Source organism: Coregonus lavaretus (assembly GCF_964263955.1).
Source record: "Coregonus lavaretus genome assembly, chromosome: 33".
Classification (NCBI taxonomy): domain Eukaryota; kingdom Metazoa; phylum Chordata; class Actinopteri; order Salmoniformes; family Salmonidae; genus Coregonus; species Coregonus lavaretus.
The window spans coordinates 7,095,390-7,123,203 of NC_140020.1; the positions used below are offsets into that span (position 1 = coordinate 7,095,390).

Consider the following 27,814-nt stretch of genomic DNA (forward strand, 5'->3'; position numbering starts at 1 on the left):
TGACAGACACATCTCAACATCAACTGTTCAGAGGGGACTGTGTGAATTTACATGTTAATTATTATTTTTTTGTCATTTAGTAGACGCTCTTATCCAGAGCAATTTACAGTTAGTGAGTGCATAATTTTTTTTTTTTTTTCATGGCCTTCATGGTCGAATTGTTGCAAAGAAACCACTACTAAAGGACACCAATAAGAAGAAGAGACCTGCTTGGGCCAAGAAACACAAGCAATGCTCCAGTGCTCCTGAATAGCGCAGTGGTCTAAGGCACTGCATCGCAGTGCTAATTGTGCTACTAGAGATCCTGGTTCGAATCCAGGCTCTGTCGCAGCCGGCCGCGACCGGGAGACTCATGGGCGGCGCACAATTGGCCCAGCGTTGTCCAGGGTAGGGGAGGGAATGGCCGGCAGGGATGTAGCTCAGTTGATAGAGCATGGCGTTTGCAATGCCAGGGTTGTGGGTTCGATTCCCATGGGGGGGCAGTATAAAGAAAATATGAATTCACTAACTGTAAGTCGCTCTGGATAAGAGCGTCTGCTAAATGACTAAAATGTAAATGTAATTAGACGGGTGGAAATGTGTCCTTTGGTCTGGAGTCCAAATTTGACATTTTTGGTTCCAACCACTGTGTCTTTGTGAGACGTGGTGTGGGTGAACGGATGATCTCCGCATGTGTATTTCCCACCGAAAAGCATGGAGGAGGAGGTGTTATCGTGTGGGGGTGCTTTGCTGGTGACACTGTCTGTGATTTATTTAGAATTCAAGGTGATTTATTTAGAATTCAAGGCACACTTAACCAGCATGGCTACCACAGCATTCTACAGCGATACGCCATCCCATCTGGTTTGGGCTTAGTGGGACTTTCATTTGTTTTTCAACAGGACAATGACCCAACACACCTCCAGGCTGTGTAAGGGCTATTTGACCAAGAAGGAGAGTGATGGAGTGCTGCATCAGATGACCTGGCCTCCACAATTCCCTGACCTCAACCCAGTTGAGATGGTTTGGGATGAGTCGGACCGCAGAGTGAAGGAAAAGCAGCCAACAAGTGCACAGTATATGTGGGAACTCCTTCAAGACTGTTGGAAAAGCATTCCAGGTGAAGCTGGTTGAGAGAATGCCAAGAGTGTGCAAGGCTGTCATCAAGGCAAAGGGTGGCTATTTGAAGAACCTCAAATATAAAATATATTTGGATTTGTTTAACACTTTTTTGTATACCTGATTCCATATGTGTTGTTTCATAGTTTTGATGTCTTCACTATTATTCTACAATGTAAAAAATAGAAACAAATTAAGAAAAACCCTTGAATGAGTAGGTGTGTCCAAACTTTTGACTGGTAATGTATGTTTTTTTTTTACAGGATAAATCTGAGGGGCCACGTGCCATTGCGCCCCCTATGGGCATGATGCCTCTTGCCAGGGCCCCTAGGGGTCCTCAGTTTAATAACCACTACTAGACTGATATCCCCATATGAATCCAAACTGTTCCCTGATCTTAATACATTATAATCTTATAATGTGTCTAAAGGTCGTTTTTCGGGAACAAAAAAGTAGTCCTTCAGAGTGAATGACAAGAAGGCGCAGCCCGCCGGACTTTGACAAAACCACAACAGGAAACTTTCCTTTCACTGCTTGTGCGCACTCGGTCAGCTGACACACTTGAAGTCATGTGATTTCATTTCTGTAGGCAGCGAGAGAGACACACAAGTCGCTGTTCAATATATTGCAGCGTTTGAAACAAAGTATCTAGTAGTTGTATTTTCACTCCGGGCACGTCCAACATGGCTTGGACGAAGTATCAACTCTTTCTTGCGGGTCTTATGCTCACAACCGGCTCTATCAACACGCTATCGGCAAAGTAAGTGAACGCTTCATTCATGTTGTCAATTGATTTCACGGTCTTTACAATGGCTTATGTCATAGACCAGTGGTCATCGACTGGTCGCGATCGATCGCCAAGCCATTCAGAGTAGATCACCAAACATTTATGTAAAAAACCCAACGATAAAGCCTTGGGTCCCTAATTGTTTTATTCGTTTCGCGATGTTGGCGGTAGGTGCACGTGATTCAGCAGCCCTAGCGCCGGGAAGGCAAAGTGTTCCCATTTTGAACCATTTAATGTGTCTGAAGATAGAACTCTGCTTACCCGGCAGGCCCAGAGAGCAAATCAAGTGCACTTATAGGTCTACCGCTGGCCAATCCGATAGCTCAGATCACTGTCTGCGCAGTTTCCTCGCGCCATAGACTGTAAAAACAAACCTCAAACGCACAGCAAAGTTGATAATATGAGATTTCAAAACTTTAAAACCATGACTAGTGAAAGATTCGAAGAATACAGCAAAGTGCTGCTGTTTATATGAGTAAGTTCATGTTTAAGTTGTTAATCAGAACTGTCAAGACTTTGTTCAACAGTTTTACAAGCCATAAAATGCGCGTTACCAGCACTGCAGCTGTAATGAATGAGTATAACAAAGTGTTTAGATAATCTTGCGTTGTTATTGTTTGTGTGTTTGTTAATATCGAGGAGTATTTCACTTTTTCTGGTCAAAGGAGTAACAACATGAATTGGTGCATGAGGCAGAAATAATGCAGGGCGACTTAAGTGTCGCCATCAGCTGGAAGACTGTCACCTTTTCTCAGTGCAGGTAGAGAGAGAGAGGAGTCTGGTGAGAGGCAGCCTCACCGCTGCTTCCTCGCTCCCCTCAGACTGATCATCAGATGCAGGCCATCAGTCCAGTAAAAAAAAAAAAAAAAAAAAAAAAAAACGATTTATTATGCTCACTCAGCTGTGCCTCACAAGTAATACAACAAATTATATATTACCAATGTGATCATATACCTACAGTTTTGAAATCTAATTTCAAAATGGTATGAGAAGAACAACATTGGCAGGGCAATTCAAGTTTAGGCCATTTTTTTTTTTTTTTACGTAAGCCTATGCAACATTAACCAATTAAAAACAGTTCTGTAACAGTAAGGTCACTTGATAATGTATTGAGCCTATAGCCTCCTGCACAAACCTCATTGTTATGAGACGGTTTTTAATTGGTTAATGTTGCATAGGCTTACGTTTTTAAAGTCAAGTTTAAAAAATAAATAATCTGAGTGGTAGATCTCGGCTTGCATTTTGACTCAGTGATCTTGACTCAGAAAAGGTTGGTGACCACTGTCCCAGACATCAAGATTTGGGCTACAATGTTTCTCATGTTTATTGCACTGTTAAATACTCGTGAACTGAGTTATTGTGCCTCAATCTATTTGTATATTTTACAGTAGGCTAAATTAGGCGAGGCTACTTGACATTGTATCATACTTTGGGGGAAAAGCTAGATTTCCATGATGCCGGCCTTGTAGGCCTAACTACCTGTTTAAATTGCTTTGTCCAGCAACGAGCCAATCTGTCTGTAAACAATGACTTTTTAAACAAACAACCATGGTTGAGAATTAGAAGCTGTATGTATGCCTACTTGCTTAGCTTAGGTGTAGCCTAAATGCAATGTATGACTACATTTGAAATTGTGAAATTGCTAGACATTAGACAAGTGCCAGACACAGGGAGGGAAACCTCTCACGTGCTCTTGCGTCACTGGTGATTCATTCATGTCTTGTCATGTCATGAAGCGCGAGGACACTGCTGACTCTGCAAATCACGTTTGCTTTGTGCCACAAAAGATGCAGACTTCTCTAAGCTAAGGCCTGGCGTCTCAACTTCTCTTTTGCTGTCATGCAACATGGAATATGGACTGGGCCTATAGGTCGTAGTTGTGCTCTTTTATGTCATGTGCAAATGGCACTTTATCAATATGGTATGTGGTCTAGTCTGGCAAAAGTCCCATCAGTATGTCTCAAATCACAACTGTTCTGGAATACTGTATAAATAGATGGTTGCTCTTGCTCAGTGCAATGATACAATGTAGCAAATAGAGAGATCACATTTCATCCACTTTCTTTGGGCTTCTTTCCAGAACAGTCACCTGAAACCAAACCCTTCATTGTCTGTGCTTCACTGAGGAGAATGTTATCTTGAGCTGAGAACAGTTGCCTCTTGTGTTGATTAAAAACGTAGATGTCAGTAGCCCTTCGAGTTGATTTAACCAACTGTATATGTTATCGGACTTCGCAATGTGTGAACGTAACATTTCCACAGATCAAGAGCTAAATTCAGTCAATCAACCAGTTGCTCAATTAGGCATAGTTGAGATATGGAGCTCAAACTGCTACTGTGAGGAAAAGGCCGCATCATCCTTTTGTGAGGCGCTGTGACCACATCCCTAAGTCTATATTCAGTCAGCAAGGAGTACTCACATGCTGGTCATGCTTCTACTGATCAGGCCTATTGGACTATAAAAGTCAGCGGGTGCTCAGGTAGCTAGACACAGACGACTAAGTCACTCATTAACCCCTTTGAGCGTTTTATTGAGTATGCCTGAAGTGCCAGATGGGTGTGGTTTGCACTTTTGGGACTATATTGTTGGTTCCATTGCGCAAGGCAAGCTCAATCAATCAAGCGCAAGTATTTGAAAGGACACATCTATCATAGGCCTGCATAGCAATGCAGAGCTCTTGAACAGATTGGTTTCTGACTCCTCTGTTAGTGTGAGATTCTTGAACAAACTTAATAAACGTTCTCTTGTTCTCCCCCAGATGGGCTGACATGTTCTCCGCAAAGGGTTGCAAAGACTCCCCTGAACACACATTCTCCCACCCATTTGTACAGGTACAGTCTCCCTTCTCCTCATAAAAAACACAGAACATAACTATATAAGCTAAGACCTAAGTTAATTACTTGATCTTTATCAACAGTGTTGATGGGAAGGTTCCTGAGTGCTGACATTCTCTTCTGTCTCCACTGTGTCTCTCTCCCTCTGTCTGTCCCCTCTCTCTGTCTCTCCCATATCTCTCTCTGTCTCTCCCATCTCTCTCTCTCTCTCTCTCTCTCTCTCTCTCTCTCTCTCTCTCTCTCTCTCTCTCTCTCTCTCTCTCTCTCTCTCTCTCTCTCTCTCTCTCTCTCTCTCTCTCTCTCTCTCTCTCTCTCTCTCTCTCTCTCTCTCTCTCTCTCTCTCTCTCTCTCTCTCTAGGCCGTAGGGATGTTCCTGGGGGAGCTCAGTTGTCTGGCCGTCTTCCACATGCTGCTTTGTCATGACAGACGAAGACCAGAGCCCAAGATGAACACGGGCCAGAGCTTCAACCCCCTCCTCTTCCTCCCCCCTGCCCTCTGTGACATGACCGCTACCTCCATCATGTATGTCGGTATGTGACCCCAACATCCTGGATATTTATCTTCATTTTGTGTTGCAGAGGGTTCCAGAGTTTTCTGGGAATGTGTCACTCGCTGCTTGAGCCACCATTTAATTCCCTCGCACTTTAGATAATATTTTCATAATTTGACAATTTACACCAAAAAGGGTATTCTTCAAGAACTGCAAGAAAGTCTAAATGATCTATAAAATATTATGGTCAGAGGCACAATTTTAAATTGTATTCCAATTTATGTTCCTGTGAAGTATCTCCCATTTGTTTTAAGGAACTGTAACACAATAACCGAGAAGTCTCCCTTTCTGGGTCATCATAGTGAAAGTTTGTGCTGACTGTCTGCAGACCTGTGATCAGTTAGTATTTGCTTTCTTTTGCCTGAAATTAATTGCCAGTTGAACCAATTGAATAGTTCAAAAAGTGCAAACCCCGCCCATCTGCCACTCCAGGCAGGCTCATGAAACAATAAATAAACCAAATCCTATTTGAACCAAGGTCTGTCTGTTACCCTCTCTGACTCTATCCTCTCTCCCCAGCCCTGAACATGACGAGTGCCTCCAGCTTCCAGATGCTGCGTGGGGCGGTGATCGTCTTCACAGGCCTGCTGTCGGTGGCCTTCCTGGGGCGCCGCCTGGTGGCCAGTCAGTGGACGGGCATCTTCATCACGATTCTGGGCCTGGTAGTGGTGGGCCTGGCCGACTTCATGAGCGGAAACAAGGACGACTCACACAAACTCAGCGAGGTCATCACTGGTAAGGGAGAGAGAATGGTGGGTTGGCACTTAGTGGCAAAGGTAGGGTTCTGATAGAAAATAATCTTTCCCTCCTTCCATACTTGAATTAATCACAGATCTAACTTGTGATTGTATATGTGAACGCAAGCTTTCCAAAGCTGTAAGTGGAAGCCTAAGTATTGTTGTCCATTAGTTTACTCCATTTAGGGGAGGGGTGTTAGGGTTAGGGGGGAAAAAATAATATATATATTTACAAAAAAATATATATGTACAGTACCAGTCAAAAGTTTGGACACACCAACTCATTCAGGGTTTTTTCTTTATTTTTACTATTTTCAACACTGTAGAATAATAGTGAAGACATCAAAACTATGAAATAACACATATGTAATCATGTAGTAACCAAAATAATATCCAATTTGGACTCCCAGACCAAAGGACACATTTCCAACGGTCTAACGTCCATTGCTCGTGTTTCTTGGCCCAAGCAGGTCTCTTCTTCTTATTGGTGTCCTTTCTGAGGCTGGTAACTCTAATGAACTTATCCTCTGCAGCAGAGGTAACCCTGGGTCTTCCATTCCTGTGGCGGTCCTCATGAGAGCCAGTTTCATCATAGCGCTTGATGGTTTTTCGACTGCACTTGAAGAAACTTTCAAAGTTCTTGAAATGTTCCGTATTGACTGACCTTCATGTCTTAAAGTAATGGTGGACAGTCGTTTCTCTTTGCTTATTTGAGCTGTTCTTGCCATAATATGGACATGGTCTTTTACCAAATAGGGCTATCTTCTGTATACCCCTTTACCTTGTCACAACACAACTGATTGGCTCAAATGCATTAAGAAGGAAAGAAATTCCACAAATTAACTTTTAAGAAGGCACACCTGTTAATTGAAATGCATTCCAGGTGACTACCTCATGAGGCTGGTTGAGAGAATGCCAAGAGTGTGCAAAGCTGTCATCAAGGCAAAGGGTGGCTATTTGAAGAATCTGAAATATACAATATATTTGATTTGTTTAACACTTTTTTGGATACTTCATGATTCCATATGTGTTATTTCATAGGTTTGATGTCTTCACTATTATTCTACAATGTAAAAAATAAAGAAAAACCCTTGAATGAGTAGGTGTGTCAAAATATTTGACTGGTGATATACAGTTGAAGTCGGAAGTTTACATACACCTTAGCCAAATACATTTTTCACAATTCCTGACTTTTAATCCTAGGAAAAATTCCTTGTCTTAGGTCAGTTAGGATCACCACTTTATTTTAAGAATGTGAAATGTCCGAATAATAGTAGAGAGTGATTTATTTCAGCTTTTATTTCTTTCATCACATTCCCACTGGGTCAGAAGTGTACATACACTCAATTAGTATTTGGTAGCATTGCCTTTAAATTGTTTAACTTGGGTCAAACGTTTCGGGTAGCCTTCCACAAGCTTCCCACAATAAGTTGGGTGAATTTTGGCCCATTCCTCCTGACAGAGCTGGTGTAACTGAGTCAGCTTTGTAGGCCTCCTTGCTCTCACACACTTTTTCAGTTCTGCCCACACAATTTTCTATATGATTGAGGTCAGGGCTTTGTGATGGCCACTCCAATACCTTGACTTTGTTGTCCTTAAGCCATTTTGCCACAACTTTGGAAGTATGCTTGGGGTCATTGTCCATTTGGAAGACCCATTTGCGACCAAGCTTTAACTTCCTGACTGATGTCTTGAGATGTTGCTTCAATATATCCACATAATTTTCCTTCCTCATGATGCCATCTATTTTGTGAAGTGCACCAGTCCCTCCTGCAGCAAAGCACCCCACAGCATGATGCTGCCACCCCCGTGCTTCACGGTTGTGATGGTGTACTTCGGCTTGGAAGCCTTCCCCTTTTTCATCCAAACATAACGATGGTCATTATGGCCAAACAGTTCTATTTTTGTTTCATCTGACCATAGGACATTTCTCCAAAAAGTACGATCTTTGCAGTTGCAAACCGTAGTCTGGCTTTTTTATGGCGGTTTTGGAGCAGTGGCTTCTTCCTTGCTGAGCGTCCTTTCAGGTTATTTACATTTTAGTCATTTTAGCAGACGCTCTTATCCAGAGCGACTTACAGTTAGTGAGTGCATACATTATTTTCATACTGCCCCCCATGGGAAACTAACCCACAACCCTGGCGTTGCAAGCGCCATGCTCTACCAACTGAGATACAGAGGTTATGTCGATATAGGACTTGTTTTACTGTGGATATAGATGATTTTGTACCTGTTTCCTCCAGCATCTTCACAAGGTCCTTTGCTGTTGTTCTGTGATTGATTTGCACTTTTCGCACCAGAGTACGTTCATCTCTAGGAGACAGAACGCGTCTCCTTCCTGAGCGTTATGACGGCTGCGTGGTCCCATGGTGTTTATACTGGCGTACTATTGTTTGTACAGATGAACGTGGTACCTTCAGGTGTTTGGTCTGACAATTTTTTTCTGAGGTCTTGGCTGATTTCTTTTGATTTTCCCATGATGTCAAGCAAAGAGGCACTGAGTTTGAAGGTAGGCCTTGAAATACATCCACAGGTACACCTCCAATTGACTCAAATGATGTCAATTAGCCTATCAGAAGCTTCTAAAGCCATGATATCATTTTCTGGAACTTTCCAAGCTGTTTAAAGGCACAGTCAACTTAGTGTATGTAAACTTCTGACCCACTGGAATTGTGATACAGTGAAATAATCTGTCTGTAAACAATTGTTGGAAAAATTACTTGTGTCATGCACAAAGTAGATGTCCTAACCGACTTGCCAAAACTATAGTTTAACAAGACATTTGTGGAGGGGTTGAAAAATGAGTTTTAATGACTCCAACCTAAGTGTATGTAAACTTCAGACTTCAACTGTGTGTGTGTGTGTGTGTGTGTGTGTGTGTGTATATATATATATATATATATATATATATATATATATATATACACATACATACATATATACAGTGGGGGAAAAAAGTATTTAGTCAGCCACCAATTGTGCAAGTTCTCCCACTTAAAAAGATGAGAGAGGCCTGTAATTTTCATCATAGGTACACGTCAACTATGACAGACAAAATGAGCATTTTTTCCAGAAAATCACATTGTAGGATATTTAATGAATTTATTTGCAAATTATGGTGGAAAATAAGTATTTGGTCAATAACAAAAGTTTCTCAATACTTTGTTATATACCCTTTGTTGGCAATGACACAGGTCAAACGTTTTCTGTAAGTCTTCACAAGGTTTTCACACACTGTTGCTGGTATTTTGGCCCATTCCTCCATGCAGATCTCCTCTAGAGCAGTGATGTTTTGGGGCTGTCGCTGGGCAACACAGACTTTCAACTCCCTCCAAAGATTTTCTATGGGGTTGAGATCTGGAGACTGGCTAGGCCACTCCAGGACCTTGAAATGCTTCTTACGAAGCCACTCCTTCGTTGCCCGGGCGGTGTGTTTGGGATCATTGTCATGCTGAAAGACCCAGCCACGTTTCATCTTCAATGCCCTTGCTGATGGAAGGAGGTTTTCACTCAAAATCTCACGATACATGGCCCCATTCATTCTTTCCTTTACACGGATCAGTCGTCCTGGTCCCTTTGCAGAAAAACAGCCCCAAAGCATGATGTTTCCACCCCCATGCTTCACAGTAGGTATGGTGTTCTTTGGATGCAACTCAGCATTCTTTGTCCTCCAAACACGACGAGTTGAGTTTTTACCAAAAAGTTCTATTTTGGTTTCATCTGACCATATGACATTCTCCCAATCCTCTTCTGGATCATCCAAATGCACTCTAGCAAACTTCAGACGGGCCTGGACATGTACTGGCTTAAGCAGGGGGACACGTCTGGCACTGCAGGATTTGAGTCCCTGGCGGCGTAGTGTGTTACTGATGGTAGGCTTTGTTACTTTGGTCCCAGCTCTCTGCAGGTCATTCACTAGGTCCCCCCGTGTGGTTCTGGGATTTTTGCTCACCGTTCTTGTGATCATTTTGACCCCACGGGGTAAGATCTTGCGTGGAGGCCCAGATCGAGGGAGATTATCAGTGGTCTTGTATGTCTTCCATTTCCTAATAATTGCTCCCACAGTTGATTTCTTCAAACCAAGCTGGTTACCTATTGCAGATTCAGTCTTCCCAGCCTGGTGCAGGTCTACAATTTTGTTTCTGGTGTCCTTTGACAGCTCTTTGGTCTTGGCCATAGTGGAGTTTGGAGTGTGACTGTTTGAGGTTGTGGACAGGTGTCTTTTATACTGATAAGTTCAAACAGGTGCCATTAATACAGGTAACGAGTGGAGGACAGAGGAGCCTCTTAAAGAAGAAGTTACAGGTCTGTGAGAGCCAGAAATCTTGCTTGTTTGTAGGTGACCAAATACTTATTTTCCACCATCATTTGCAAATAAATTCATTAAAAATCCTACAATGTGATTTTCTGGAGAGAAAAAAATCTCAATTTGTATGTATGTATGTATGTATGTATGTATGTATGTATGTATGTATGTATGTATGTATGTATGTATGTATGTATGTATGTATGTATGTATGTATGTATGTATGTATGTATGTATGTATGTATGTATGTATGTATGTATGTATGTATGTATGTATGTATGTATGTATGTATGTATGTATGTATGTATGTATGTATGTATGTATGTATGTATGTATGTATGTATGTATGTATGTATGTATGTATGTATGTATGTATGTATGTATGTATGTATGTATGTATGTATGTATGTATGTATGTATGTATGTATGTATGTATGTATGTATGTATGTATGTATGTATGTATGTATGTATGTATGTATGTATGTATGTATGTATGTATGTATGTATGTATGTATGTATGTATGTATGTATGTATGTATGTATGTATGTATGTATGTATGTATGTATGTATGTATGTATGTATGTATGTATGTATGTATGTATGTATGTATGTATGTATGTATGTATGTATGTATGTATGTATGTATGTATGTATGTATGTATGTATGTATGTATGTATGTATGTATGTATGTATGTATGTATGTATGTATGTATGTATGTATGTATGTATGTATGTATGTATGTATGTATGTATGTATGTATGTATGTATGTATGTATGTATGTATGTATGTATGTATGTATGTATGTATGTATGTATGTATGTATGTATGTATGTATGTATGTATGTATGTATGTATGTATGTATGTATGTATGTATGTATGTATGTATGTATGTATGTATGTATGTATGTATGTATGTATGTATGTATGTATGTATGTATGTATGTATGTATGTATGTATGTATGTATGTATGTATGTATGTATGTATGTATGTATGTATGTATGTATGTATGTATGTATGTATGTATGTATGTATGTATGTATGTATGTATGTATGTATGTATGTATGTATGTATGTATGTATGTATGTATGTATGTATGTATGTATGTATGTATGTATGTATGTATGTATGTATGTATGTATGTATGTATAAAAAAATTCAGAGACCACTGCAAATCTTTCTTAAACCAGCATCTCTACATGTATGACTTCCATTCCAGTGTCTGTTGAATTCCAACACAGGCACACCTCATTCTACTGAATTAGGTACTGATTAGGTCATCACATGACCCAAATCTTATTTAACGAGGAAAAGTATAACACTGCTGTGGTCATCACTATCCTCTTGCAATAGGACCAGCTGGATGGCAAAAACAGTGCTAATAGTACCTCAAAAATAATATTAATCAAAAAATAACTATTGACCATGCCAAAGGAGTTGAAAAGGAACGTTTTGAGTGAGGAAAAGAAGGGTTCAATTCTGGCTTTACTGGCAGAGGGATATAGTGAGCGTCAGGTTGCTTCCATCCTTAAAATGTCAAAGACAGTGGTTCTTAAGAACAAGGTCAAGCAGCAGACATTGGGGACAACAAAGCTACAGACCGGCAGAGGGCGAAAACGACTCTACTGACCGGGATGACTGCCAACTCATTCAAATGTCCCTCAACAACCGTAGGATGACATCAAGTGACCTACAAAAAGAATGGCAAACGGCAGCTGGGTTGAAGTGCACGGCGAGGACGGTTTGAAACAGGCTCCTAGGGGCAGGGCTGAAGTCGTGCAAAGCTAGAAAAAAGCCCTTCATCAATTAGAAGCAAAGAAGAGCCAGGCTGAGGTTTGCAAAATACTTAAGGATTGGACCATAGAGGACTGGAGTAGGGTCATCTTCTCTGATGAGTCCAATTTTCAGCTTTGCCCAACACCTGGTCATCTAATGGTTAGACAGAGACCTGGAGAGGCCTACAAGCCACAGTGTCTCGCACCCACTGTGAAATTTGGTGGAGGATCGGTGATGATCTGGGGGTGCTTCAGCAAGGCTGGAATTGGGCAGATTTGTCTTTGTGAAGGACGCATGAATCAAGCCACGTACAAGGTTGTCCTGGAAGAAAACTTGCTTCCTTTTGCTCTGACATTGTTTCCCAACTCTGAGGATTGGTTTTTCCAGCAGGACAATGCGCCATGCCACACAGCCAGGTCAATCAAGGTGTGGATGGAGGACCACCAGATCAAGACCCTGTCATGACCAGCCCAATCTCCAGACCTGAACCCCTTTATTTTTTTGAGCAGTGTATATAGTGAGGGAAAAAGTATTTGATCCCCTGCTGATTTTGTACGTTTGCCCACTGAAAAAGAAATGATCAGTCTATAATTTTAATGGTAGGTTTATTTGAACAGTGAGAGACAGAATAACAACAACAAAAATCCAGAAAAACGCATGTCAAAAATGTTAGAAATTGATTTGCATTTTAATGAGGGAAATAAGTACACTGCTCAAAAAAATAAAGGGAACACTAAAATAACACATCCTAGATCTGAATGAATGAAATAATCTTATGAAATACTTTTTTCTTTACATAGTTGAATGTGCTGACAACAAAATCACACAAATTATCAATGGAAATCCAATTTATCAACCCATGGAAACCCATGGAGGTCTGGATTTGGAGTCACCCTCAAAATTAAAGTGGAAAACCACACTACAGGCTGATCCAACTTTGATGTAATGTCCTTAAAACAAGTCAAAATGAGGCTCAGTAGTGTGTGTGGCCTCCACGTGCCTGTATGACCTCCCTACAACGCCTGGGCATGCTCCTGATGAGGTGGCGGATGGTCTCCTGAGGGATCTCCTCCCAGACCTGGACTAAAGCATCCGCCAACTCCTGGACAGTCTGTGGTGCAACGTGGCGTTGGTGGATGGAGCGAGACATGATGTCCCAGATGTGCTCAATTGGATTCAGGTCTGGGGAACGGACGGGCCAGTCCATAGCATCAATGCCTTCCTCTTGCAGGAACTGCTGACACACTCCAGCCACATGAGGTCTAGCATTGTCTTGCATTAGGAGGAACCCAGGGCCAACCACACCAGCATATGGTCTCACAAGGGGTCTGAGGATCTCATCTCGGTACCTAATGGCAGTCAAGCTACCTCTGGCGAGCACATGGAGGGCTGTGCGGCTCCCCAAAGAAATGCCACCCCACACCATGACTGACCCACCGCCAAACCGGTCATGCTGGAGGATGTTGCAGGCAGCAGAACGTTCTCCACGGCGTCTCCAGACTCTGTCACGTCTGTCACATGTGCTCAGTGTGAACCTGCTTTCATCTGTGAAGAGCACAGTGGCGTATTTGCCAATCTTGGTGTTCTCTGGCAAATGCCAAACGTCCTGCACGGTGTTGGGCTGTAAGCACAACCCCCACCTGTGGACGTCGGGCCCTCATGGAGTCTGTTTCTGACCGTTTCAGCAGACACATGCACATTTGTGCCCTGCTGGAGGTCATTTTGCAGGGCTCTGGCAGTGCTCCTCCTGCTCCTCCTTGCACAAAGGCGGAGGTAGCAGTCCTGCTGCTGGGTTGTTGCCCTCCTACGGCCTCCTCCACGTCTCCTGATGTACTGGCCTGTCTCCTGTTAGCGCCTCCATGCTCTGGACACTACGCTGACAGACACAGCAAACCTTCTTGCCACAGTTCGCATTGATGTGCCATCCTGGATGAGCTGCACTACCTGAGCCACTTGTGTGGGTTGTAGACTCCGTCTCATGCTACCACTAGAGTGAAAGCACCGCCAGCATTCAAAAGTGACCAAAACATCAGCCAGGAAGCATAGGAACTGAGAAGTGGTCTGTGGTCACCACCTGCAAAACCAGTCCTTTATTGGGGGTGTCTTGCTAATTGCCTATAATTTCCACCTGTTGTCTATTCCATTTGCACAACAGCATGTGAAATGTATTGTCAATCAATGTTGCTTCCTAAGTGGACAGTTTGATTTCACAGAAGTGTGATTGACTTGGAGTTACATTGTGTTGTTTAAGTGTTCCCTTTATTTTTTTGAGCAGTGTATTTGAACCCCTCTCAATCAGAAAGATTTCTTGCTCCCAGGTGTCTTTTATACAGGTAACGAGCTGAGATTAGGAGCACACTCTTAAAGGGAGTGCTCCTAATCTCAGTTTGTTACCTGTATAAAAGACACCTGTCCACAGAAGCAATCAATCAGATTCCAAACTCTCCACCATGGCCAAGACCAAAGAGCTCTCCAAGGATGTCAGGGACAGGATTGTAGACCTACACAAGGTTGGAATGGGCTACAAGACCATCGCCAAGCAGCTTGGTGAGAAGGTGACAACAGTTGGTGCGATTATTCGCAAATGGAAGAAACACAAAAGAACTGTCAATCTCCCTCGGCCTGGGGCTCCATGCAAGATCTCACTTCGTGGAGTTGCAATGATCATGAGAACGGTGAGGAATCAGCCCAGAACTACACGGGAGGATCTTGTCAATGATCTCAAGGCAGCTGGGACCATAGTCAGAAAGAAAACAATTGGTAACACACTACGCCGTGAAGGACTGAAATCCTGCAGCGCCCGCAAGGTCCCCCTGCTCAAGAAAGCACATATACAGGGCCGTCTGAAGTTTGCCAATGAACATCTGAATGATTCAGAGGAGAACTGGGTGAAAGTGTTGTGGTCAGATGAGACCAAAATGAAGCTCTTTGGCATCAACTCAACTCTCCATGTTTGGAGGAGGAGGAATGCTGCCTATGACCCCAAGAAAACCATCCCCACCGTCAAACATGGAGGTGGAAACATTATGCTTTGGGGGTGTTTTTCTGCTAAGGGGACAGGACAACTTCACCGCATCAAAGGGACGATGGACGGGGCCATGTACCGTCAAATCTTGGGTGAGAACTTCCTTCCCTCAGCCAGATCATTGAAAATGGGTCGTGGATGGGTATTCCAGCATGACAATGACCAAAACACACGGCCAAGGCAACAAAGGAGTGGCTCAAGAAGAAGCACATTAAGGTCCTGGAGTGGCCTAGCCAGTCTCCAGACCTTAATCCCATAGAGAATCTGTAGAGGGAGCTGAAGGTTCGAGTTGCCAAACATCAGCCTTGAAACCTTAATGACTTGGAGAAGATCTGCAAAGGGCAGTGGAACAAATCCCTCCTGAGATGTGTGCAAACCTGGTGGCCAACTACAAGAAACGTCTGACCTCTGTGATTGCCAACAAGGGTTTTGCCACCAAGGACTAAGTCATGTTTTGCAGAGGGGTCAAATACTTATTTCCCTAATTAAAATGCAAATCAATTTATAATGTTTTTGACATGCGTTTTTCTGGATTTTTTTGTTGTTATTCTGTCTCTCACTGTTCAAATAAACCTACCATTAAAATTATAGACCGATCATTTCTTTGTCAGTGGGCAAACGTACAAAATCAGCAGGGGATCAAATACTTTTTTCCCTCACTATATACAGTGAGCTCCATAATTCACTGGACAGTGACCATTCTTTTGTTATTTTGGTTCTGTACTCTAGCACTTTGAGTTTGAATGGATACAATGACAATGAGGGTGAAGTGCAGACTGTCAGCTTTAATTTGAGGGTATTTTCATACATATCGGATGAACCGTTTACGAATTATAGAAGCTTTTGTACATAGTCCCCCCCATTTTCGGGCATCAAAAAACATTGGACAGTTTAACATAATGTAGAATAAAGTAATCATTGTTAATATTTGGTCGCATATCCTTTGCATGCAATGACTGCTTGAAGTCTGCGATGCATCGCCATCACCAGACGCTGGGTATCTTCCCTGGTGATGCTCTGCCAGGCCTGTACTGCAGCCATCTTCAGTTCCTGCTTGTTTCGGGGACTTATTGCCTTAAGTCTCCTCTTCAGCATGTAAAATGCATGTTCAATTGGATTCAGATCTGGTGATTGACTCGGCCAGTCAAGGATTTTCCACTTTTTGGCCATCAAAAACCCCTTTGTTGCTCTAGCAGTATGTTTAGGGTCATTGTCTTGTTGCATGATTAAGTGCCGTCCAATGAGTTTGGAGGCATTTGGTTTTATCTGAGCAGATAAAATATTTCTGTAGACTTCAGAATTCATTGTTCTACTTCTGTCTGCAGTCACATCATCGATGAAGACAAGTGAGCCTGTTCCACTGGCAGCCATACAGGCCCAAGCCATAACACCCCCTCCACCATGTTTCATGGATGAGGTGGTATGCTTTGGATCATGGGCATTTCTTTTTTTTCTCCACACTTTTGTCTTTCCATCACTCTGGTACATGTTAATCTTTGTCTCATCTGTCCACAATACTTTTTTCCAGAACTCTTGGGGCTCTTTTAGGTGCTTTTTAGCAAACTGTAATCTTGCCTTTCTGTTCTTCAGGCTTATCAGTGGTTTGCATCTTGTAGTGTACCCTCTGTAGTCCTGCTGGTGTAGTCTTCTGCGTATGGTAGACTTTGACACATCTACACCTGCATCCAGGAGAGTGTTTTTGATCTGTTGGGCTGTTATCAGGGGTTTTTTCTTCACCATAGAGAGTATTCTCCGGTCATCCACTACAGTGGTCTTCCTCTGTCTACTGGGTCTTTTGACATAATTGAGTTCACCGGTTGTTTTTTTCTTGTTAATGATGAACAAAACTGTTGACTTGGGCATGGCCAGGGTTTTTGCAATGTTCCTGAATGATTGATTTTCATTTCTGAGCCTTATGACGGCCAACTTCATTTGCATCGACACTGCTGTCTTCCTCATGTTGTCACACCCCAATAACAACCTCCAAAGGCAATAGCAAAGTCTAGAATCATTACTATTCATCAACAGCTCTCCTGCATTCACTAACGACACAAATGAATACACCTGCCTAACGACACACATCTGTGAAGCCAATTTAACAAAAACTTGTACCTTAAAATGGGGGGACCATGTACAAAAGGTGCTGTCATTTCTAAACGGTTCATCCGATATGTATGAAAATACCCTCAAATTAAAGCTGACAGTCTGCACTTCACGCTCATTGTCATTGTATCCTTTCAAACTCAGTGCTAGAGTACAGAACCAAAATAACAAAACAATGGTCACTGTCCAATGAATTATGGAGCTCACTGTATATATATATATGTATGTATGTATGTATGTATGTATGTATGTATGTATGTATGTATGTATGTATGTATGTATGTATGTATGTATGTATGTATGTATGTATGTATGTATGTATGTATGTATGTATGTATGTATGTATGTATGTATGTATGTATGTATGTATGTATGTATGTATGTATGTATGTATGGGTTGGCGACCCCCCCCCCCCCTTGGTTTGTGCTGTGGTGGAGACCTCTGTGGGCTATACTCGGCCTTGTCTCAGGATTGTAAGTTGGTGGTTGGGGATATCCCTCTAGTGGTGCGGGGGCTGTGCTTTGGCGGAGTGGGTGGGGTTATATCCTTCCTGTTTGGCCCTGTCCGGGGGTTTCTTCGGATGGGGCCACAGTGTCTCCGGACCGCTCCTGTCTCAGCCTCCAGTATTTATGCTGCAGTAGTTTATGTGTCGGGGGGCTGGGGTTAGTTGGTTATACCTGGAGTACTTCTCCTGTCTTATCCAGTGTCCTGTGTGAATTTAAGTATGCTCTCTCTAATTCTCTCGTTCTCTCTTTCTCTCTGAGAACCTGAGCCCTAGGACCATACGTCAGGACTACCGGGCATGATGACACCCTGCTGCCCCCAGTCCGCCTGGCCTTGCTGCTATTCCAGTTTCAACTGTTCTGCCTGCGGCTACGAAACCCCTACCTGTCCCAGACCTGCTGTTTTCAACTCTAAATGATCGGCTATGAAAAGCCAACTGAGAGACCTGAGCCCTAGGACCATACGTCGGGACTACCGGCCGTGGTGACTCCTTGCTATCCCCAGTCCGCCTGGCCTTGCTGCTATTCCAGTTTAAACTGTTCTGCCTGCGGTTATGGAACCCCTACCTGTCCCAGACCTGCTGTTTTAAACTCTAATGATCGGCTATGAAAAGCCAACTGAGATTTATTCCTGATTATTATTTGACCATGCTTGTCACTTATGAACATTTTTGAACATCTTGGCATGGTTCTGTTATAATCTCCACCCGGCACAGCCAGAAGAGGACTGGCCACCCCTCATAGCCTGGTTCCTCTCTAGGTTTCTTCCTAGGTTTTGCCTTTCTAGGGAGTTTTTCCTAGCCACCGTGCTTCTACACCTGCATTACTAGCTGTTTGGGGTTTTAGGCTGGGTTTCTGTACAGCACTTCGAGATATTAGCTGATGTAAGAAGGGCTATATAAAATAAAATTGATTGATTGATTGATGTATGTATGTATGTATGTATGTATGTATGTATGTATGTATGTATGTATGTATGTATGTATGTATGTATGTATGTATGTATGTATGTATGTATGTATGTATGTATGTATGTATGTATGTATGTATGTATGTATGTATGTATGTATGTATGTATGTATGTATGTATGTACAGTTGGGAAAAAAAGTATTTAGTCAGCCACCAATTGTGCAAGTTCTCCCACTTAAAAAGATGAGAGAGGCCTGTAATTTTCATCATAGGTAAACGTCAACTATGACAGACAAATTGAGGGAAGAAAATCCAGAAAATCACATTGTAGGATTTTTAATGAATTTATTTGCAAATTATGGTGGAAAATAAGTATTTGGTCAATAACAAAAGTTTCTCAATACTTTGTTATATACCCTTTGTTGGCAATGACACAGGTCAAATGTTTTCTGTAAGTCTTCACAAGGTTTTCACACACTGTTGCTGGTATTTTGGCCCATTCCTCCATGCAGATCTCCTCTAGAGTAATGATGTTTTGGGGCTGTCGCTGGGCAACACGGACTTTCAACTCCCTCCAAAGATTTTCTATGGGATTGAGATCTGGAGACTGGCTAGGCCACTCCAGGACCTTGAAATGCTTCTTACGAAGCCAATCCTTCGTTGCCCGGGCGGTGTGTTTGGGATCATTGTCATGCTGAAAGACCCAGCCACGTTTCATCTTCAATGCCCTTGCTGATGGAAGGAGGTTTTCACTAAAAATCTCACGATACATGGCCCCATTAATTCTTTCCTTTACACGGATCAGTCGTCCTGGTCCCTTTGCAGAAAAACAGCCCCAAAGCATGATGTTTCCACAACCATGCTTCACAGTAGGTATGGTGTTCTTTGGATGCAACTCAGCATTCTTTGTCCTCCAAACATGACGAGTTGAGTTTTTACCAAAAAGTTATATTTTGGTTTCATCTGACCATATGACATTCTCCCAATCCTCTTCCGGATCATCCAAATGCACTCTAGCAAACTTCAGACGGGCCTGGACATGTACTGGCTGAAGCAGGGGGACACGTCTTGCACTGCAGGATTTGAGACCCTGGCGGCGTAGTGTGTTACTGATGGTAGGCTTTGTTACTTTGGTCCCAGCTCTCTGCAGGTCATTCACTAGGTCCCCCCATGTGGTTCTGGGATTTTTGCTCACCGTTCTTGTGATCATTTTGACCCAACGGGGTGAGATCTTGCGTGGAGCCCCAGATCGAGGGAGATTATCAGTGGTCTTGTATGTCTTCCATTTCCTAATAATTGCTCCCACAGTTGATTTTTTCAAACCAAGCTGCTTACCTATTACAGATTCAGTCTTCCCAGCCTGGTGCAGGTCTACAATTTTGTTTCTGGTGTCCTTTGACAGCTCTTTGGTCTTGGCCATAGTGGAGTTTGGAGTGTGACTGTTTGAGGTTGTGGACAGGTGTCTTTTATACTGATAACAAGTTCAAACAGGTGTCATTAATACAGGTAACGAGTGGAGGACAGAGGAGCCTCTTAAAGAAGAAGTTACAGGTCTGTGAGAGCCAGAAATCTTGCTTGTTTGTAGGTGACCAAATACTTATTTTCCACCATAATTTGCAAATAAATTCATAAAAAATCCTACAATGTGATTTTCTGGATTTTTTTTCCTCAATTTGTCTGTCATAGTTGACGTGTACCTATGATGAAAATTACAGGCCTCTCTCATCTTTTTAAGTGGGAGAACTTGCACAATTGGTGGCTGACTAAATACTTTTTTTCCCCACTGTATGTATGTATGTATGTATGTATGTATGTATGTATGTATGTATGTATGTATGTATGTATGTATGTATGTATGTATGTATGTATGTATGTATGTATGTATGTATGTATGTATGTATGTATGTATGTATGTATGTATGTATGTATGTATGTATGTATGTATGTATGTATGTATGTATGTATGTATGTATGTATGTATGTATGTATGTATGTATGTATGTATGTATGTATGTATGTATGTATGTATGTATGTATGTATGTATGTATGTATGTATGTATGTATGTATGTATGTATGTATGTATGTATGTATGTATGTATGTATGTATGTATGTATGTATGTATGTATGTATGTATGTATGTATGTATGTATGTATGTATGTATGTATGTATGTATGTATGTATGTATGTATGTATGTATGTATGTATGTATGTATGTATGTATGTATGTATGTATGTATGTATGTATGTATGTATGTATGTATGTATGTATGTATGTATGTATGTATGTATGTATGTATGTATGTATGTATGTATGTATGTATGTATGTATGTATGTATGTATGTATGTATGTATGTATGTATGTATGTATGTATGTATGTATGTATGTATGTATGTATGTATGTATGTATGTATGTATGTATGTATGTATGTATGTATGTATGTATGTATGTATGTATGTATGTATGTATGTATGTATGTATGTATGTATGTATGTATGTATGTATGTATGTATGTATGTATGTATGTATGTATGTATGTATGTATGTATGTATGTATGTATGTATGTATGTATGTATGTATGTATGTATGTATGTATGTATGTATGTATGTATGTATGTATGTATGTATGTATGTATGTATGTATGTATGTATGTATGTATGTATGTATGTATGTATGTATGTATGTATGTATGTATGTATGTATGTATGTATGTATGTATGTATGTATGTATGTATGTATGTATGTATGTATGTATGTATGTATGTATGTATGTATGTATGTATGTATGTATGTATGTATGTATGTATGTATGTATGTATGTATGTATGTATGTATGTATGTATGTATGTATGTATGTATGTATGTATGTATGTATGTATGTATGTATGTATGTATGTATGTATGTATGTATGTATGTATGTATGTATGTATGTATGTATGTATGTATGTATGTATGTATGTATGTATGTATGTATGTATGTATGTATGTATGTATGTATGTATGTATGTATGTATGTATGTATGTATGTATGTATGTATGTATGTATGTATGTATGTATGTATGTATGTATGTATGTATGTATGTATGTATGTATGTATGTATGTATGTATGTATGTATGTATGTATGTATGTATGTATGTATGTATGTATGTATGTATGTATGTGGGGGATTGGAAATGATGCAGACAATTACGTTGATAGAAGCCACAATCTATCTGCAATATTAAAGCTGATCTACCCCTAAAAAATAAATAACCTTTCCAAAGCATTGATTTCAGCAGTCCAGTCTTGTCTAATCAGTGATTACCCCAAGGAAAATGGGAAGGAAGGATATATTTGAATTGTCTTCAATTCAAACAAGGCCCATGACTGAGTTGGAGTCAATATTGACTTTTTATTATTTACATTTTGCTTCTCAATTGACTGGTTTTCTCTCAGCAGCAACATCTTGCCATAACAAATGTCCAATGAGGAACTACCATTTTAAAGGCCTTACCCATCTCTTCTTACCCCCAGGTGACCTTCTGATCATCATGGCCCAGGTCATTGCTGCTGTCCAGATGGTTCTGGAGGAGAAGTTTGTCTACAAGCACGACGTTCATCCTTTACGGGCAGTGGGCACTGAAGGTACAGTGAACGTATACATTTATGGGTGTATACATTGGGTTAATGTATAACTCTATATACAGAATGTTGCAGTGGTGTTTGTACAGCTTTGAGAGTGAAGCTTACAGTCTGAAGATATGCAAGCATAGCAATTAGATTTGTACATGTGTAGGCAGTACTTAGTGACCTATTTGACATTTCTCTTTTTTGTTTCTGTGGAAATAATCATAATGTCTGTGTTGTCACCTTTAGCGCCGTATCAAGGACGGAATGTTTGTAGAGCGTTAGTAATTCACCCTGCCTCCGTTCATTTCCACCCTTCTTCTTCTTCTCTCCAGGGTTCTTTGGCTTCTTCATCCTCTCGCTCCTCCTCATCCCTTTCTTCTATGTCCCGGTGGGGAGCTTCAGCAACAACCCCCGCCACGTCCTCGAGGACGCGCTGGACGCCTTCTGCCAGATCGGCAACAACCCCATGATCGTCCTGGCGTTGCTCGGCAACACAGTGTCTATCGCCTTCTTCAACTTCGCCGGCATCTCCGTCACCAAGGAAATCAGCGCCACCACGCGCATGGTGCTGGACAGTCTGCGCACCGTGGTGATCTGGGTGGTCAGTCTGGCTCTGGGCTGGGAGCAGTTCCATGGGTTACAGGTGTTGGGTTTCATTGTGTTGTTGGTGGGTGCAGCGCTGTATAATGGACTTCATCGCCCTCTGCTGGCGAGGATTCCGTGCTGCGCCAGCATGGTGGAGGAAGAGGAGGGCAACCCGGCAGAGAGGGCGAGACTGCTGGATGAGGGAAGGGTGCAGGAGGAGACCTAACTGACTGACCTGACATGATGATGTCGCAACATGCTGAAAGTGTGTGTGTGTGTGTGTGTGTGTGGTGGTGGTGGGGGGGGGGGGTCTGACATAACTTCACCATACCCCTAACCACACCATTTGTGTGTGTGTGACATGAAGACAACACATTTCTCAGATTACTGTACAAGACACTCTTTAAAACCGTGTTGTTCACTCCTGGTAGTACATTTCAGGTGACATGTTGATATGATCTTGGAATAGCCTTCTTCATGTCATGCTGCAGCATCAGTTAAATGTGTGTGTCAATGGTGGCAAACATTTTATAAATCACCTAAAGGTGAAGCATAACATCGTTTGATAGAGAGTGCCATACTGTGGTCATTGGTAGATATTCACGACTGAAATTATTGGCACCCTTTATAAAGATGAGCAAAAACCACTATAAAATAAATAATACAAATAGTGAGCTATATTGTATGCAATTTTGGGGGGGGGAATTATATTATTTTATACTAATACAATTGCTCAGATTAAACGATTTTGTTTAAGTCATTAAAAAAAAGGGAATATTGATTAAAAAATGTAAATCACGCTGTAAAGCTGAACGATGCGGGTTGAATAGAGACCTAAGTTAATACAAGTCCATGATTTCATACCAGGGGAAGTCAGAAATAAGAGGTCAGTACAAATGCCAATGCTCCCGCTTTAGCGGAGACTACATTCTCGGTAAACGCTGCATATGTCGGCTCAATCGGAAATTACCTTTACATTTCTATCGCGGAATCTGTAATGCTTCAGTTTTACAGATTGAATAGAGCGAATAGACAAGATATTGCACATGGAACTTGCGAGCTATTGGTTTCATGCTTTTTTTAATGGTTTTCTATTATTGCACTGTACATTTTACCAGCGACCACAGTTAGCTGAAATGTTCCCCACTGAATACTTGTTGCAGAATGACTGACTTTGTGAGAGTACCAATGCCAATATCAATGCAGTACCTCAAGTGTGATTTGGGATCTATGAGTTAATCATTCCTGCATGATTGCAATGGTTTTGGCTATATTCATATATTCATTGACTGGCACATTATCACATGTAAATGCTGTAAAAAGCACATGCTTCTTGGTATATATTTTTCTATCATTGGGTAGCGTTTGTGAATATTGCTGGCGCTATCCCTAAGGCTATGCCATAGATTAAATAGGTTAGTTGAGCAGCCTACCAAGCTCTCAGTAAGTGAAAGGGAACTGTTTTCGGTACATAGAATATTAATGTTTATGCTTTTTTGAGACCTATGCTGCACCTTTTGATTAGGACATAGATTTGCTTGTGATTTGCAGTGTCATGTGAAACGTTGACTGGATGCAATGAATTTGGCAACAAAAAAAAGGGAAATGGAGAGGGTTTCCCGTTAAATGCTTTTTAAAATAGTAATGAAATAAAATGTTTCTGGGTGGAAAATGTGCTAGATTATAGAGATGAAATGGGTATTATTTCTACGTTATGACAAAAAATCATCAGTGTAGTAGCAATTCTGCTCTAAAGGTTATTCATGATAAAATTGTGGCAAAAATATGACAAATTCCTAACTTGCCATTCCGCTTTAATGTCCCTTTGAATTTCCCCTTTAAAGATGGACTCTGCAGTAGGGGGAAACGGCAACACTGTCCGCCCCACGGCCATTGTTATTGTTTTGTTGACCAGGCAGAGGTGGGGAGCGTCACGTATCAGGGCAAAAACATTTTTTGCAGTGCAATGATGACCAAGGGGGAAAAAACGGTTTCTTGTTTGCAGTAACTTTGTTGTTGTAATAACGCAAACGGATGTGGCAGTTTCACCATTAAGGATTCCAGCTTTAATGTGTGAAATGAATATCAAATCCAGTGCAGGTGTCGCCTATCAGACCACCACAGGACCACCCGCTGGATTTCCTGTCTGCCTGGCCCTGCCTGCTATCAGCGGGACGTCCTCCCTAATGGTTTAGGCCCTTATTGAGGTCAGAGATTAAACCCGAGCATTGCCTCAATGCCAACTCCAACGATCTCCAATAGACTAACTGCAGCTGGCTCATCTGGAACATCCAATACAGATCAGGTGATCGATGTGTTTTCTCAGATTTTGTGCTGCCATTAGATTGGGGTTCCCCCCTACAGGCAACTGAAAGGTAACGTTTCCATCAAATGTCATGGCTTGGTTGTAACATGTGGTAGTGTAGTAAAATGGATATGGCTTCAACTCAACCCAAGATCATTTTCTGATCTGTAAATTCAGAAAACCTGTGTATGTCTGGTCATTCAAGCTCAAAGTTTTCATCCTAAGAGTAGAAGACTTAATGTCATTATGATGGGCGATTCTGAAAAGTTAAATGGGCTAATTGGCTAAGCTATGCATGCCTAACAAAAGAAACAGCATGTGTTCCCACTTTAAAACTTGCCATTTAGCCTAAAATGGAACAACGAAACTGAATCGAAAATGAGTAGTTCAGTTCCTCAGCAGACTGTCAAGTTACAAGTGGGCAGCTGAATCTTTAACGTTCTTACCACAGCTGAACTTGTGCTATGAGGAAAGACAAATAGATTGTTTATTGGGATAAGAAACAGGATGAATCCCACCTGTTGTAAATTATTCGCACTTGACAAGCATGTTGTGCATTAGCCTAGGCCTACGTGTTTAAACGGAGATGCGCCTGGTCCAAAATATGCTCACTGCTCCTGGATTGAACGAGTCCCATGGGCTCTATAGCGGAGTTTTGATGGGGAGGGAACCCTGTTCGACCCCCGAAACTGGCTCACACTCAATGCACTAAACATAGCCCAAAGTGTAAACCGGATTGAGACGTCGTTGGGAAGCGCAGTGATGATTTAGTGGAAAATAGCATGTTTTTCTACACATAACTGAACCGAGGTTAACAGATGTTATTGCATCGCCCTCAGCATCTGAGTCTGACAGACATTTTGTCAATGTTTTCCGTTATTTATGTGCAATATTCTACAGTCGCTGCCATAACGCTGATAGATAGGCCTATGTCACTATGGCTGCGTTTACACAGGTAGCCCAATTATCTTATTTCGACCAATCAGATTAGCTCTTTTGCCAATAATTGGTCAAAAGCTCAGTATTGCGGTGCCTGTGTAAAAGCAATCAAGTGATCATTTTAATTTTTTAGATGCCAGATTGTTTCTAAGAACCACCACTAGATGACAGCATTTTGTTAGTTGACCTTTGGATTGAGTTTATTATGCTATAATAAGGACCTGCACGAGGACCAGTATGTCTGATCACATAGTTGAGCGCATTAAAATAAATAAAAAATGTGCGTAACAGACGGATTTATGACAAAAAATGTATCAGATTTCAAGAGTGGTGTTAGAATATAGCCTATAATTTGAAGGATGCAGTAGCTACTGAAGCCTAATCGGTGAATAAGTAGTGTGTTTGATTAAAATGGAGAGGGTCTGTGATAATAGTTTAGCTGATCCCATTATCTAAGTAATGTAGCCTAAATGGTTGATAAGTAGGGTATCATATCATGACCAGGTAGGCTGTGTCTACACAGGCAACACTGCACCTTATAAACATTTTAATAAAGGCAATGTTCAAGTTATTTTTACACTGAACAAAAATATAAACGCAACATGTAATGTGTTGGTCCCATGTTTCATGAGCTGAAATAAAAAATCCCAGAAATGTTCCATACACACAAAAAGCTTATTTTTTCTCATTTTGTGCACAAATTTGTTTACATCCCTGTTAGTGAGCATTTCTCCTTTGCCAAGATAATCCATCCACCTGACAGGTGTGGCATATCAAGAAGCTGATTAAACAGCATGATTATTACACAGGTGCACCTTGTGCTGGGGACAATAAAAGGCCACTTTAAAATGTGCAGTTTTGTCACACAACACAATGCCACAGATGTCTTAGGTTTTGAGGGAGTGTGCAATTGGCATGCTGACTGCATGAACGTCCACCAGAGCTGTTGCCAAATAATTGATTGTTAATTTCTCTACCATAAGCTGCCTCCAATGTCGTTTTAGAGAATTTGGCAGCCCAGGAATCTGCAGCCCAGGACCTCCACATCCAGCTTCTTCACCTGCGGGATCGTCAGAGGTGGGGTGGTGGGGGGAGTATTTCTGTCTGTAATAAAGCCCTTTTGTGGGGAAAAACTCATTCTGATTTGCTGGGCCTGGCTCCACAGTGGGTGGGCCTGGCTGCCAAGTGGGTGGGCCTCTCCAAGGCCCACCCATGGCTGCACCCACAGCCCAGTCATGTGAAATCCATAGATTAGGGCCTAATGAATTCATTTCAATTGACTGATTTCCTTATATGAACTGTAACTCAGTAAAATCTTTAAAATTGTTGCATGTTGCGTTTATATTTTTGTTCAGTATTGTTATATCATTTTCTAAATGTGTGTGTGTGGGCCTGAAATCTGTTGGTAGGATAATTGCACAATATTGTCTTAACATGAAATATTATAATCTTATTGTCTATAGGTTACTTGCCCAAAAGCCTTAATTTAATAACCCTTCTTTGGAAACGATAGTCTCTAGAAATAATAATTATTTGACAAGCAATAAACACATTTAATGTTAATATAATCACTTTAAATGATGTATTATTCATTTAGCATGAATACATTACTACTGATATGCACAAGGCACTAGTGTTTATAGCACCAAAGTAGCTTCACACATGCCTCCAAAGTAACTTATTTGCATAATAAAAAAATAGGCTACTGTAGTATCTGCATAGGGGCGG

At 41.4% G+C, this 27,814-nt stretch overlaps 1 protein-coding gene across 1 annotated transcript; it reads left to right on the forward strand.

Moving 5' to 3' along the window:
- The first annotated feature begins 1,652 nt into the window (after window positions 1-1,652).
- On the forward strand, window positions 1,653-24,518 carry LOC311108545 (solute carrier family 35 member F6-like). The gene is made up of 6 exons (XM_084151191.1): window positions 1,653-1,858; window positions 4,645-4,717; window positions 5,079-5,250; window positions 5,790-6,005; window positions 22,162-22,272; window positions 22,590-24,518. Exons 1-6 carry the CDS (start codon window positions 1,782-1,784, stop codon window positions 23,066-23,068), a joined length of 1,128 nt encoding a protein of 375 aa, XP_084007317.1. The 5' UTR covers window positions 1,653-1,781; the 3' UTR covers window positions 23,069-24,518.
- The last annotated feature ends 3,296 nt before the right edge of the window (window positions 24,519-27,814 follow it).